Source organism: Lagopus muta, chromosome 1, assembly GCF_023343835.1.
Source record: "Lagopus muta isolate bLagMut1 chromosome 1, bLagMut1 primary, whole genome shotgun sequence".
NCBI classification, from domain to species: Eukaryota; Metazoa; Chordata; class Aves; order Galliformes; family Phasianidae; genus Lagopus; species Lagopus muta.
Window position 1 is genome coordinate 107,262,720 of NC_064433.1, and position 15,452 is coordinate 107,278,171.

General features: G+C 41.6%; 1 protein-coding gene and 1 long non-coding RNA gene across 2 annotated transcripts; one reads left to right on the forward strand and one right to left on the reverse strand.

Annotated features, from left to right (window-relative positions):
* The first annotated feature begins 82 nt into the window (after nucleotides 1-82).
* Nucleotides 83-8,136, forward strand: B3GALT5 (beta-1,3-galactosyltransferase 5). Its single transcript, XM_048954654.1, has 2 exons — nucleotides 83-186; nucleotides 646-8,136. The coding sequence occupies exons 1-2, from the start codon at nucleotides 184-186 to the stop codon at nucleotides 1,594-1,596; spliced, it is 954 nt and encodes a 317-aa protein (XP_048810611.1). The 5' UTR covers nucleotides 83-183; the 3' UTR covers nucleotides 1,597-8,136.
* LOC125697445 (uncharacterized) lies at nucleotides 180-15,417 on the reverse strand. The gene is made up of 4 exons (XR_007378794.1): nucleotides 15,266-15,417; nucleotides 10,350-10,405; nucleotides 839-1,000; nucleotides 180-339 (listed from the first exon to the last, which is right to left on the reverse strand). It is a non-coding gene; the product is annotated as an uncharacterized LOC125697445 (long non-coding RNA).
* Nucleotides 15,418-15,452: the final 35 nt, after the last annotated feature.

Here is a 15,452-nt window from a genome sequence, read left to right on the forward strand (position 1 = left end):
TGGCCCAATGTCAAACATACCGCTCATAGCCCCTCCAGCAGCAAGATCAGGAGCGACTTCTGGATCTGTGCAGGAGACCAGCACGATAGATGAAGACTGGAGGAACCTGGTTGGTTATGCCTGCTAATTGGCCAAGGCTTGCTGTCTTCAGGACCCAGACATTTTTCAAATAAATGGAGAAATATGGTATTTAAAACTTGTATTACTGTTATTTTCTCTCACCTGGCATGCGTGTCACTGCTGATGGGTCAAAGGCATGCTAGGTATCATGCTTAGTGGGGAAATGTTGATGGTAGGTGGGTGGTTGGAGTCCAATCTTGGTGATCCCATGATTCTATGCTGAAAGTAATAAGGAAGTGTGAAGCATCAGCCAGGGTGACCTGGTATCAGTGAGCCCTCTTGTGTGAGTAATTGAGGATATACTGTCTTGGGGGCAGGCTCAAGGAAGAACAAGTGAGAATTTGGCTGCCAGCAGCATGTCTTGTAGGAACTATCCTCAGAAAAATGTGTTTGGGCAAATGCCCTGAGACAGGTAGCTTTCAAAAGGGATGACCTAGCTTTAAAACCCTACGCAGTGAATTTTGTATGCAGCACTGAAAGGAACAAGATTTTTTAAAATATGCCATTCTTTCTTGTTTATTTCAGATGGATTTCAGAAAAATCAAGGTGCTTGTTTGCCTTGTGGGGCTCAGCTGTGGCAGCTTATATTATTTTTACATGAATTTGACCGGACTGTCTGTATTCTATGGCAAAAAACAAAATTGTACGCTACAAACATTTCAGAAAATTGAAGAAAACTTCTTGCAGCTCCCAGATATAGACTGCCGTAAGGACCCACCTTTCCTTGTACTACTTGTGGCATCCTCATGTCAAGACATCGATGCCAGGATGGTCATCCGGCAAACCTGGGGGAAGGAGAGAACGGTGGCTGGCAAGCATCTAGTGACATATTTCCTCTTGGGAACCCCTGTGAATCTTAGGCAGCAGGCTGACATCAGTGCTGAAAGCCAAAAATACAAAGACATTATTCAAAAGGATTTTATGGACACATACTACAATTTGACTTTAAAGACCATGATGGGAATTGAATGGGTTCACCAGTTTTGTAACCAGTCCAGCTTTGTGATGAAAACTGACACAGATGTGTTTGTCAATGTTTTTTACCTCACTGAGCTGCTTCTAAAGAAAAAGAGGAAAACAGGGCTTTACACAGGCTTTGTGAAACTGCATGAGAAACCCATAAGGGAAAAAAAGAGCAAGTGGAATGTGAGGATAGAAGAATACTCGGGTAACACCTACCCACCATTTTGTTCAGGGACTGGGTATGTTTTATCCACCGATGTTGCTAGTCAGATCTATCATGTTTCAGAGAGCATTTCATTCATCAAACTGGAGGATGTGTTCGTAGGACTGTGCCTTGACAAATTAAAAATTCAGCCTGAGGAGCTTCATTCAGAACAGACATTTTTTCCACAAAAGATTCCGTTCTCTGTTTCTCGTTTTAAGAAAATCGTGACTTGCCATGAAGTAAGCTTATCCGAGCAGCAGAGCTACTGGAATCATTTAGTGACAGAAGAACATGCGAGAGTGCTCTAGCACCTTCCCTGATTGAATTAACAAACTGAAATGCTTAGAATTTACAGGGCCCCAGCAAAACTCACAATTAATTCTAGATCCATTACGTCGAAGACATTTCTTACGGTTTTAGTCCCCATTTCTGCCTCAGAGCATTGTAACATCTTTCTCTCCCATTCCTTTCTACCTCTTTCCATCCCTTCTTTACATAAGCAACTTCTTTTTTTTTTTTTTTTTTTCCTTTTTCTGGAAGACAGGGGGGCCACAAAGGTGCCTTCTCCATGGACTAGCTCTCAAAATCATGCTGCTACTGGACAGGGAGTATTTCTGCGGTGCAAAAACAAACAAAAAACAAGGTACTTTCATTTAGAGAAAATAATTGCACCCTCTTTCTGATCTCTCTTAAGAGATTACTGCATGTGTTTCCATCTGGACAGGCATTTAAGAAAAGTTGCTTGTAGCTGTCGAGATGTTCCCCTCCTGGCATAGGGTACTGTAGCCATGCACTTGCAGAACTGTGTAGTGGCAGAGATATCCCATTCAGCCTACACAGATTTTCTTTCTGAAGTGGAAGAATTTGCCCATGAAGAACTTTTGGGACAACTTTAGGTATAGGAAGTCACTTTATTAATGTGTAAGACTACTGCGTTATTTCCTTATTCGTGCCTCCCAATGGAAATGATTGTGTGATAGAGCTGGATCTATATCACAGAATCAACCACAGACTGTTTGAGGCTGGCAGTGAACTCCGGAGGTCATCTGGCCCAACCCTAGCTTCAGCAGGGACTTTCAGGGTTGGGTGCTGTATGGGAACTTCTGAGTCACGGCCTGAACCTCTGATTGATCACCTGAGACGAGCAATGAGTCAGCCGGAGGAGCACAGGTGAATTGCCTTCACCTGTGCTGCTGGAAGGGGTGAAGCCTGGCTGCACCTCTCCTAGACCCATTCAAGAGCTGGTTACCAGTGGGGAAGGATCTCTTCTGGAGATCTGCTCTGCTGGAGTTTTGTAAGTGAGCCTAGGATAGGGGTAAGCTTTCTATTTATTCTCCTTTTGTTATCATAATCTGCTAATCTGCTTTGCTAAGCTCTCTTTGTTTATTTCATAGTTATCCAAATATTCATTGATTATACAGGTGCTAGGCAGCTTCTGAAGATCTCCAAGAAGGAGACTCCACAGCCTCTCTGGGCAACCTGTGCCAATGCTCTGTCACCTGTACATCACAGAATATCCCTTACTGTAGGGAGATAAACAGCCATGCATGATTAGCAAGAAAAACTCAGAACATCTTTAGGATATTTTAAGGTTTCATAAATAAGGAGTTGAACCCTTACAGCAGATATGGTGGAAAATACATTTGGGTTCTGGGAAGGGAATAAGGAGTTCATAAAATCATGCCTTATGCAGTACTCCTATTTCATTGAATTGCACACAAAGATCAGTTTTACCATCAAAGAAGTAGTAAAAATGTGAAGTTGGAATACAAGTCTTATGAGGAGCATCTGAGGGAACTGAGATTATTCAGTATTGAGAAGAGAAGGCTCAGGGGACACTTCATCACTCCCTACAACAACCTGGAAGGAGGCTGTGGAGAGGTTGGCCTCTTTTCCTAGTTAGTAACAGTGATAGGATGAGAGAGAATGGCCTCAAGTTGCATGGGGGGGGGGTGTTCAGGTTGAATATTAGGGAAAACTAATGCTCAGAAAGAGAGGTGAGACACTGGCTCAAGTAAAGTTAGGGGACTAATGGGTAATTAGAATGGGTGAAAAAGCAAGTACTGTCAGCCTTCCTGAGACTTTTTGAGGAAGTCATATGGAAAGATCCAGCAACAAAAACAGCAAGGAGTGATTAGATGTTTTGGTCTTTCAGGGTTTCCATGACATATTTTCTAACAGAATTTCTGAATTATGATTATTGTGATACAACATTCTGTTAGTTTGGTTTTGTTTATTTTTCTTATTTCTGTTCTTTTTATTTATCTTAGTGACAACTGTGTAAGTGTCCTTTTTCACTTCCCTGTGCCTGAAGAGCAGGATGAATATTTTCAGCAGGAACAAGCCCCATCCTGATAGATGTTGAGAGTGCATTTTCTTCTGACATAAAGTAAATGAAAGTCATGCACTGTTTTTTGGCAGCTGATAATGAAAAAAAAATTATTTTTTTTTAGAAGAATAACCTGCTCTATTTTAAGTTGCTCATTCAGAAAATAGCTACATGTATGGTATCAGCAGGGACATGGCTAACCAGGTGGTTGGGTAGGTAGCAAAGGAGATGTTTGCCTTCCCCTAGCACATACATCCAGGCTGAAACAAAAGCATCTCCAGCTTGGAGGTATATCTGCTCTTGGACTCAAAACCCTGTTATAGCACACTTGCTTTTGTTCCAGCCTTCAGTAGGTGCAAAGGCTTAGACTGAACAAGCCTAACAGCAGCATTTAAGTCATTATTATTTCCATGTAAATTGTAGAAATGTCATTTTTCTTTGCTGTTCATTGTTTGTCATTATTGTACCCAAGGTGCAAGCTTGCTATTGTACTACTGGAATTACTGCATTCAGTTCTGAGGCTCCCAGCATAAGAAGGACATGGAGCTGTGCAGGGTGGTCCAGGGCAGAGGCACAAGGATGTTCCTCTCTGAAGTAAGGTTGATGGAGCTGGGCTTGTTAACCTGGAGGAGGCTCCAGAGAAACCTTATAGTGGTGTTCCAGTACCTAAAGGGGGCCTACAGGGTCTGCAGCTGAGGATAGACACTTTATCAGGGAGTGTAGTGATAGGACAAGGTATAACAGTTTTAATGCGAAAGAGGGGAGATTTATAATAGGTTTAAGGAAGAAATTACTTGCTAAGAGTGTGATGAGGCACTGGAACAGGCTGTCCGGAGAAGCTATGGATGTCCCATCCCTAGAGGTCAGTGAATGGCCTCAACTTGTGCCAGGGGAGGTGCAGATTGGTTATTAGGAAAAAAGAGAAGGAATGGTGAGGCATTGGAACAAGCTGCCCAGGGAGGTAGTGAAGTCACTGTCCCTGGAGGTGTTCAAGAAATGTAAAGATGTGGCACTGAGGGACATGGTTTAGTGGGCAATACTAGTGGTAGATAGTTGGACTAGATGATCTTAGAGGTCTTTTCCAACCTTAATGATTCTGTTATTCTAAGGCAAATTTAAGGAAAAGTATTAAGCACAAATGAATGCTTTCATGTCTCTCTCAGTTCCCAGGCTTGTAGAGTAGACAGTGCAGCTTAATGTTTACCCTGGCCTCTTCTGGTACTCAAGAGAAATACTCCTAGAGCCCCTTGTGCGTCTCTCATCCCTTCTGTTCACTGCAGCATGTGCTTCACTTCCACCTCTGTGCCTGGCACCAGCTGTCAGGACCAGTCCAACCAAACTATCCCAGAGAGCCTTTGGCTAGGCAGATGAGTTTGCTTATTATCTTCCACTTGGTGTTGTGATTCAAGAGGCATGTGGCTCCTGGGATGGTGCTGCTGCTGGTCTTCTGTCAGGCTGAGCTTGTGGCCAAAGGATAAAGTCTCCCATTAGGAGACTGCTTTGTGGGATGTCTGCTGTTGAGCAGCATTAAAATACATCTTACTTGAACAGATTGTGGCCTTGTATCATTGCAGAAATGTTACCTATGACAGCAGGCTCTGCTAGCTTTCTTGTCTACAGGTTTTATTTTAGTTCAGGAATGTTGCTAACTAATTAGGGAAGATGATGGTACTCTGTGTTAATCACATTTGCAGAAGCTATCCCTATATTTTCAGGGCTAAGTTCATTGTTACTGTGCCATTTGTTGTTAGGTCCTCAGGTGTGTTTAAACAAAACACTCCTTTCTGGATGTTGTTTCCAGGGAGCATATTTGAAATTTCTATGAAACCTCTGCAAGATGCCTACAAATTACTGCATTTGTAATATTTTGTCCCCTCCAAATATATGTTGTTACACATTTAATGGCCTAACTGAAACATTTCCCTTGCCACTACTAAGTCTGCAATAAGGAGAAAATCAGTATAGAATGAAATGTGATGGATTTAGGCAGCTTGTTCCTATTCTCATTGCAAATTAGTTTCCAAAGTGGACGCTTCAGGTTGCTGCACATTAATTTTCTCAACATATGATTTTCTGTTAGCTCACATAAATTAGGAATTGATTTCATAATCCTTCCCATTCAGTATGTTGCTTCGAATAAGAATGTAATAAATAATTAATTGTATAGTATGATTCTGCTGTAAAAGATGATTTAAGAAAACTAACCGGTTGCATGTAAGGCAAATTTATCTGTTTATTCAAATGCAGCCACTGAGCTTGTCAGTTTATATGTATCAGCTAAATGAAACTAGCTTTTGCTGCTTAGGCCATGGATCATGGCTTTTAATACAATCAAAACTCTTTAGTAGCCTTTTGCCAAATTATGTGTATTTTCCTATGAAAGACCACCAGAGAAAGATTGGAAATATAACTAAGACAGCAAACAAAATACTGCAGTGTACATCTACTTATCTCTTTTTAGGTTTTTATAGATTAATACAAGAACTGAGATAAATTGTTAGCAGTTTATCCACACAAATCTAGAATTTTTATGTTTCTTGGGAAGGAAGATCATTTAACTTTTTCATGAATAGATTTAGAAAGTTACTCTAAAAAGTTACTCCAGCACTTCTCACTGAGTAACAAGGACTGCAGGAATCAACAGAGCTGTCAATGTCTTAGAGAGGTTAAGTGTGTTTCAGCATACATACAGTATATTTCCAACACGAGATGAGTTTTGGAACACAGAAAAATAAGTACATTTTTTGCAATTCTAAGCATCAGTTAACCTGATCTCAACTTAGGTTAGGATTTTCCAATGTGTCCATGAAACATACCTGATTCAGCACTACTGAGGAGGCATTTGCCCTTTCTTTTTTTGAGAATTTGAGAAAGACTTTTGCAATCAAACATTTGCCTTAGTAAAAGCTGAGTGGGATACAAGGGCTAACTGTCTATCATGGATCTGGCAAGGGCGTTATCCTTCTTGGATGTGTCCAGGATACTGGGTAATGTTAATAAAATACCATGTGATAATGTTTGCATTATTTGCATAGAACCTAAGAATGTTGATCTAACCAATGTATGGTATTTTAGTAAACTATTTTGTTACCAGAAATCTGTGTGTTAACTTTTTTTTTTTGTGAATGTATTATCATTTTGGTATGTAATTAAGTTAGGAGGCTTGTTCTTTTTTCAGTCACAAAGGATTTTCTCCCCTAAAATACTTATTTTGTACTTCCTAAAGTAGGAGTTGTTGGTTCTTCTTCCTAAGGCAAGCACAAAACTCCCATGAATGACAAAGTGACTGAGAATGGGAGTACTTTCCCAAGAATTAAGCATGCAGTCGTGCCACACAACTGTCTTGTCATTAACGATCTGCACAGTGTGCACCTCTAAGTCAAAGGCATCTGCAAACAAAGCCTTATAAGCCAGCAATGATTTGAAAATGGATTTTTGTTTTCAAAATGACAAGAGTGTCAAGTGCACGATTATTAAAACCATAACAAAGACATGTATATGCAAGGTATAGGACATCCAGCCCCAGAAAACAGGCCTGTATTTTGCACAGATTCTGGCTGAGAAAACATATTTTTTTCCAACTCTGATAAGATAGGAGTGCAAGGCTATCCTTTAAAAAAAAGTTTGTTCAAGTATATTTTCTCTGGAAAATATAATTAGACAGTTTCTTTGGTTGAGAGATCTCTTTGCCTCATGTTTCACAAACTCAAGAGTCCATTAATGTGGAAAAAAAAATCCAAGTCCCATCTCTGGATCTCTGCAACTGAACCATTTTCTGATATCCCTTGCATCTGGCTGCTGATCCATCCTGACCTTGTTTAATATATGGCTCTGGGTGCAGGGTGAGAGGCACGTGTAATCAGCTTCCTATTCTTCTGTTGCCAAAAGCACTTAGGAATCAGAGCCACCATTACACTTACAAAATGTCGGTGTACAGCTGTAGGCGCAGAATGTCATAAATTAGTTATGTGGTGTGATTTACACCTCCAGCTTGTAGATCTTCCAGGCAGCTACATTCCCTTCATGTTTAATTTAATCGTTATTGCTGCAATAGTGATTGTAAGTAAATGTTTGACTCTGGTGCATAAAGGGACCTGAAGGCTTTACATGTGCTTCTGTTAACAGAGGTGCAATGAGGGAATTACAGAGGGAACAGAGCCTGGAGGCAAGAGTAGGAGTGAGCTGCTGTGTGTGTGAGCAGTGCAGCTTGCTCCTGCTGGGGCAAGGAGACAGCTAAGGAATAGTACTTGGTGCTGGTGGGGAGAGCTTAGTGCTGGGGTGAGGATGTGTGAAGGCACCAAAGGCTGTGCTCTCCTGGTCCCTCAATAGTGAAATACTGGCACAGGCTGCCCAGAGAGGTGATGGAAGCCCCATCCCTGGAGACACTCAAGGCTGGATGGGCTCTGAGCCTGATGTACCTATAGGTGTCCCTGCTCATTGCAGGGGAGTTGGACCAGATGGCATTTAAGGGTCCCTTCCAACTCAAATGATTCTGATTTTGAAGGTCTTGTCCTCTTATTCCTAGGCCAAGGCCTGCATGCTTTGCAGGTATGTCATGGAATGGAACACTGATGTGGAATACAGATGAAAAACCATGAAACCACAACAAGGTACAGCTTGAGGGGGAGGATGTTTGCTGCCAGGGACCACTGTAACAGAGTGGTATTGCCTTCTTCAGCTTTGCTGAAGAAAATTGTATATGGGGTATGGGAGAAGAGAGATTGGAAATTTCAGCCTAAAAATATGTAAATCTTCTCAATATTCTTGAAGATTTTCAGCACTCACAGGTTTCTTGACCTTCTGGGGGAATCTTATTTTGCATATGAATTGGTGTTTGATGTCATAATAAATTTTACTGTAGGTAAGAGAAATCCTAAAGATAGCAGTGAACACAAACATAAAGAGAAGCTGAATGTATGGAACTATCTCTGCCAGGGATTTATGTTCTCTTACTGCAAAAGAACAGCTTTCAGTCAGATGTTGTATCGCAAGTACAGCACATAAAAGACATGATTTCAAAGAAAATAAAATGTCTGTCCTTTTTGCTTTGTGATCTTAACTGATTGCCTAAAGGGAGCAGTTTGATGTCAGTCATAAGGCTGTATTTCATGAAAATGCAAACAAGACACAGCTCTTCCAGTGCAGTGCTGACTTTTATGGTGATAATCTACTCTCTCATCATTACAGTGTCAGTTTGGATCACGCCTGTAGGTCACTTAGGGAATATTCATTAATATTCTATTTTCAGAAGTGTAAGTGTTAACATTTCTTATAACTGGCAACCTTGTAAAATTATCAGAAACGGAAAAGAAAGGGTATAACTTCATACTCCCCTGGCAGTTTTCCTGGCATTAATTGTGGGATGTCTCGTGGGATTTGTAGCCTTGGGCTAAGCACTTGTTCATGTGTATTGCAGAAGAGGTTTGTGCACCATTCAAGCTTCATGTCACTGACTGATAGGTATCAAGAGCACCAGGGCTAAGGCAGCTCTGGATAGAGCTGCACTTTACCTAATCTCCTTGAAGACTCTGATTTTCCATAGGGAGGCATTCTGAAATCATGACCCTAAGCAATAATGAAAAGCAATAATGAAAAATGTAACAGTGAGTATTGTAAGTGTACAAAATGATGCTTACATTTTCTTGGCATGCTATCATGCATTACAAAGTTCCTTAGAACAGGCTGAATAATAATCAGGGCAATTAAGCTAACAATTTGGATCAGAGACAAGGCATTTCTAAAGCTGAAGTAAATGTTGCTAGGAGAACTGATCTATTAGAGTGCACTAAAAATTTCCTTCTCAGATTTACACTCCTCTTATCAGCACCAAAGCTGCATCTTCTTTCATTCTGTGAATAGCTTGCTTACTTATTGTTGCCTGGATTCCATGCTGAATGTTTTCAACTGTTTCAACATTTCCTGAATTAAGACATTTTCATTTTACCAACTGCAACTCATCACAGATTTCAATACTGGAGAGAAGGAATGCACCTGCTGAAGTGGAAGCAAGGAGTAGTTCAGGAGACCTGACAGGAAAGTGCTGGAGAACAACAGTCATATAAGTAATACATAGAGGAAATGATGTGGTCCTGTTGCTTCTAGAGCTTTTCCTCTAGTGCATTTGGGTTCCAGTTAAGGAAAATAGTTAATCAAAGCCTCAATTTGGTCACTATAGCTAACACTAATGTAAAACGGTTGTGAATGAGAAGCATGCCTTTCAGATGGCCAAGTATTTTGAAAAGCAGTAGAGAAAAGGAATAAGAGTATAGAGAAACAAACAAAAATGAGGCAGATTTAAAACAGCCAAGCTTAGCATCTCCTTGGCCTGATATGCTACTAAAGAGAAAGGTCACATACTCATGTAGGTAAGAGACAGCTAATTCAGTCTGTAGGTCAGCTTGTCTCCTACCTCAGCCTTTTCTAAAGGTTTCAGCTCTTAAACTATTCTCCATTTGAGGAAAGAACATTTGTTTTTTAATGTGCAGCTATTTCTAAGAATCTTTCTAATGTTCAAAACACTTTTCAAGCCAATTTTCGTGGGAAAATGAAGAATTTTAATTTCTAGCACTGATCTCAAATTAGCTTTGGTGTTGTATCTCTAAGTGCTTCTTCCTTATTTCAGTGCTTCTGATCATACTTTCTTTGACTCAACTAAGTAAGCTAAAGTACAGCCTGGAAGTGCATGGACTGGTGATTTCTCCTGCAGCATTCTTGTTTGTTAAAAGTACTCACAAATGAAGGTGTCTAAATGCTTTTCAGTTTCCATCATCGCAATTTGTTCAATTCTCCTGTGAGGAATAAAAAAAGTGCTTATGGCTACAGTGACAATGACAGAAGCCTTCAGTAAGCAACACTTTAAAAGTCCATTTTGCTCAAAGTGTGGGTTGGCACAGCAGGTTGTGTAGACATATGTTTCAGACTAACGCAACTGAGAACAAAAAATTTTGGAGGATTGCTCCAGCAGCTTACACGTTTGAGTAGCTGCAGAAGAAATGACATGGTGTACAAAATGACTTTGGAAGAGTTGGAAGAAAATGGGCAAAAATCCTCCCACTCAAAGGGAGAATTGGAAAGAAGTGTCTAGAGAAACTAGAGTGGGAGGTAGGAATCTGCATGGTACACAGGCTGATGATTCACAAAATGATTTTCCATTTGCAACAGGCTAGCAAACTTAGGACGTGATCCTTCAAATATTCATAAGCATGGGTAGTCTTGTACATGCACACTGTTCTCGGTGGCTGGGGTTTTGTACCTTTTACCATGCTGTGTTATGTCTTATCCCACACACATCCTAACCAATGCCAATGACTGCATCACGATTCTATGGTTCATTAGAAAAATCAAAGTGAAAAAAGAACTAACAAGGTCAGTGAGAAATAAATAATAAAATATTAATACATGTGTTGGTTGCCTAAGCAGCCCTGGGGAAAACAAAGGACATTTGAATCCAGTCACTGTGCAGCAGATGCACCCAAGAGGATTGCAGCTGATAAGTCCAAGCCAGCAGTGTGTGGGTAGAGGTGACAGGTGCTTCCTTGACAACTCCCACTTGTGTCCGATCCAGAATGAGACATGCACATTGTGGATGCTTTAGGCCACTACTGTGGGCTTCAACTAGTATTGTTTGCACTGAGGAGGCGGGGAAGAAATGCCTGCAATTGGGGCCAGCATGCTACATGAGGAAACAGCAAAAGCAGTAATGTACTGAACGGAATACTTTATATGGAGCCTTATCTCTTGTATAGGTAGAGGTGACCCAGTGAAACTGTGAACCTGGGGTGCTGCTTGCCTTGAGTGTTCTGCTAGTCTGTTCTGGGCACCTGTAGTCAGGTTAGTTTCTCATAAGGTGGGAAATGTGAATTTTAAGACCACTTTAACCTGAGGAACTTCAGACTCAGAATCCCAACCTTCCAGGTGAGCTCCTCACCAAGGAGGAGCATCAGCTGGGCCTTTGGATGCAAAAACCTCCTCCCAAACCAGCAGTGTACCCAGCATGTGGCAGCTGACCCTGTTTTGAGAAACCTCGCGGTGCTCCAAGACCTTCAAAGGCTGTTTCTTTCACTCCCTGTACTCCATCTCTTCCAAAATGACTGCCACCTCCTCTGTGTGGGTCCTAGTGGCACTGATGCTCACATAAGTTCAGATCAACTCAGATTCTGTGTAAGAATACAGATTTATATGTGTTGCCTCCAACAGTCTGCCTGGTTTGAGAATGATAGACCTCAATGGAGATGTATGCTCAAGCATCTGCTTGGCGCCAGTGTAACTGTGCAATTTTAGGTGCTCAGACACATCGTCTGGTAGGTACTAACATTTAAAGCATTCATAAACTGGGAATCAATGTTCATCTTCTGTCAAAAATGAGCCAGAGTGCAGCAAAACACAATTTGCTCCTTTTTTTGTTTTCCGAGGCCAAATCAGTTAGAAACTCTCCAATTAAGAAAAGGACATGGGAAAAATGCTATGTTTTAAAATTCCTTCCAAGACTTAGGGATGATGTAGTGCTTTTCTGAGGTTCACAGCCTTGTTCTCTCTCAAAGAAACATCAGTGTCAAACCATCTTTAGTCCTGCAGAGCACTTCAGTGTCAGAAAGGGCATTCTAAGGACCCTATGTTGGATATAGCTAATGCAGTGATGAGTATCTATTGCCGTTTATAGACCTCAGGACCACTTGGGTTTTGGAAATCACTTATTTGCCAAATTTCTACCTCCTTCAATGTTTTTACTAGTTTGTGAAAATCATAATGGGTGTTGTATGCATCTTTATATAGGTACATGCTTAAGGATATGGCCAATCTACAGAATATCACAGATTGCAGTGTGGTAATGAGACAGCTGATCAGCCTGTGATTAAATGTTGCAGCAAAAGTTGCAGCGCAGATGTAGCAACATGCCATCTGAGGGACCTTAATAAGCTTGAGGATTGAGACAAGACAAAAACATCTTGAAATCCAAAGTGATGAAGCACCAAAATCTGCAACAACCCTATATAGGTTAGAGGTATAGGCTGCAGTTATATCACCTAAGTGACAGTGGGTAGGAAACTTGCTGGAGACCTAAGGGAACTGAATACCAGGGTGAATACAAGCCAACAATACCCTCTCATTGCAAATATGGCAAACCATGTACTAGATCATGTTTAGAGATGAGTTTCCAGCACATTCAAATAAACTGTTATGCTCCTCTACTATGCACATCTGGAAACCTCTGTGTGGTTTTGTGCCCCTCAGTTCAAGTAGGTTGTGGAGAACCTACACAGGGTCCAGGGGCAGGAGATCAAGTGGCCAAGGCTCTAGAGTACAGCACTTGTGAGGAGATGCTAAGAGAGCAGGCTTTAGTCTGGTACAGAAGAGGCTAATGGGTGATCTATTAGCAGCTTAAATCTACCCAAAGAGCAATTACAAAGATGACAAAGCCTATCTCTTCTCTGTAGTGCCAAATGGTGGTTTTGTACAAGTTCTAAATGCAGCTATTATTCTTTCTAAAGCTTTTTACCAAGAATTATCTTTATTAATTGTGAGAATCCTTCTTTGTTTTTTGGCTCAAAGCTTGCTTTCTGAGGTATTTCTTGTGATAAGACTCTGAGTGATTCGTTGAGGAGGCAAGTGATGGGTGCTAACCGTGTGACAATCGATATAGCTTTGGGAACATTTGGAAGCCCCTTCCTCCAGAGCTGCTTGCTCTGTAGAAGACTGGAAGAGAGTGCTCAGGAGTGTTCACTGGCGGAAGATCTGGTCTGTGACTAAACCGCTCCAGCTAGGTGTGGGAAAATTGGGGAACGATACCATCGTGTTCTGTGAGAAACAGGATGCAGATGAGCACCCCTGCTCCCTCTTATCTGCTGGCAAGGCCCGGAAGATGGGAACAAAGGAGTTTCTGCTGAGATCCCAGAGCCAGAAGCTGCCACTCAAAGGAGAGCTGACTCGACCACTTTGAAAGCATTGAAAAGGGGCCATCATCGCCATGGTCGTTGTCGTTGTCAATAGAACAACAATGCCCGACGACCCACCACTACTGAAGATCAAAGACGGAACTAGGAACCTCACTGGATCCATGGTGGTGACTATATCCCTCTTGCTTCCTATAAAGACTCATTGCTTCTTATTTCCTATCTTTTCTATTGCCCTCCTTCCCTTCCCCATTACCCTAATTCATAATAGTGTCTGTCCTCCCCTTCCCCATTTCCCTGATTAAGATTTGTAATAAACTGGTCGGACCAACATTTGAACCGTTGTTTCTTAATCTCACGCTGGGTATACAGATATTAAAAGAACCTCATCTCTCTCCTATAAATTGGAGCGAGATATTAATCCAAACCAAAAACCAGTCAATCCATTTTAACCGCTTTTTCCACTTGGGTGACCTGGGATGGAATCCACTTATTAGATGCTTTCTCTTTTCTTCCTCTATTTTTATTTGGATGGAAATCAAAATATTCATAGAAGTTATCTAAGAGTACAGTTTTGAAAGTGAGGATGAAAGTGTTCAGATGCTCATCTGAACACGAGTGTGACATTTCAGATTTTTAAAAAAGAGATACATGGAAAAGCAAAGAAATAAAATGAAAAAATATAATTGCTTAGGAAATTATAGGAAGTCTGATTGTTTTGCTGTTGTTTTAACTAGTCAGGGTGATATTACTTTTAGTGAAGTTTCTGAAATGCAGTTTTGGAAATCAATCAAAACTCACCAAACAGAATGTTTCCTTTCCCTTTGCTGATTTGAATCTTCTGTCAGTTTGGCATTATTTTTTACTGACTAGAAATGTTACTGTGATTAGTGGGATATATAGTTCAGGAAAATCATATGTCTCTTCTTTATGATTTAGGCTTCCTGGCAGATTGACTCATTAGCAATACTTCCTGATGTGTCACAGCAGCTCAACTTACTGGCCTGGAGGATGCAGTCAATTTCTCAGAGGAAAGAAAGCTGTAGTAATAGCAAGAGCATCTCTCATAAGACTGCACTGCAGCTTTGGTGACCATAAGTGACTATAGATGTTTCAGAAAAAGGTTTGACATAACCCCACAAAGAAAACAAAATATTTCAGAATGGATATGCCAGAAAAAAGCGTGATTTAATCCTGCAAAGAAAAACAAAATTCAGAATCAGAGATCCTTATGGGTGCCTTCCAACTCAGGATATTCTGTGGTTCTATGAAACTTGCACAGGGCCCATTTTGTCAGTGCTGAGGGTAGCACCAGGCCTGACCCTCCTTCGACAATTGCCTGGATTCCCCTCATGGCCCAAGTGCCCATCTCAGCTTCTGGGACCATCATTCCCTACCCTAGCAATGCTGCAGGCTGTCTCATAAGTGTCCCTTGCCCAACCTCTGCACCAGTCCTCTTGGCACCATGTCGTGGCACTGTCATCTGCCGTACCACCAGCCCCATCTCCCAGACCAGAACCCCTGGATTCACACTGGTTCTTCAGGAGCTGTGATGGCCTTTCTGCCCCTGGCTCTGGGGAACATCAACAAGAGCACAGCTGCTGTGGGGCACCTCAGCTCTCCCAGGCCCATGGGAGTCCTATTGGGCCGCTTCTGCTCCCCACTGTGTTGCCTGCAGTGCTGCGACAGACGAGTGTGCTCCGATGCTAACACACAATCTCATGGCTACAGAATATGATAAATAAATGTTGTTACAACCTGCACAGATGGCACGGCAGCAGCCCTCTGCTGGGACATCAGGTGTCGTTGCCAATCCAGCTTTTCAGGTCAGGACAGCACGTAACTCACTGCCGCCGGCCCGTCATCAGCATTACGTGCTTCCTCCTGCAGGACTGGTTAAATATTAACACCACAATATGCATATCGGGGCGGGCATGAGGGAAGA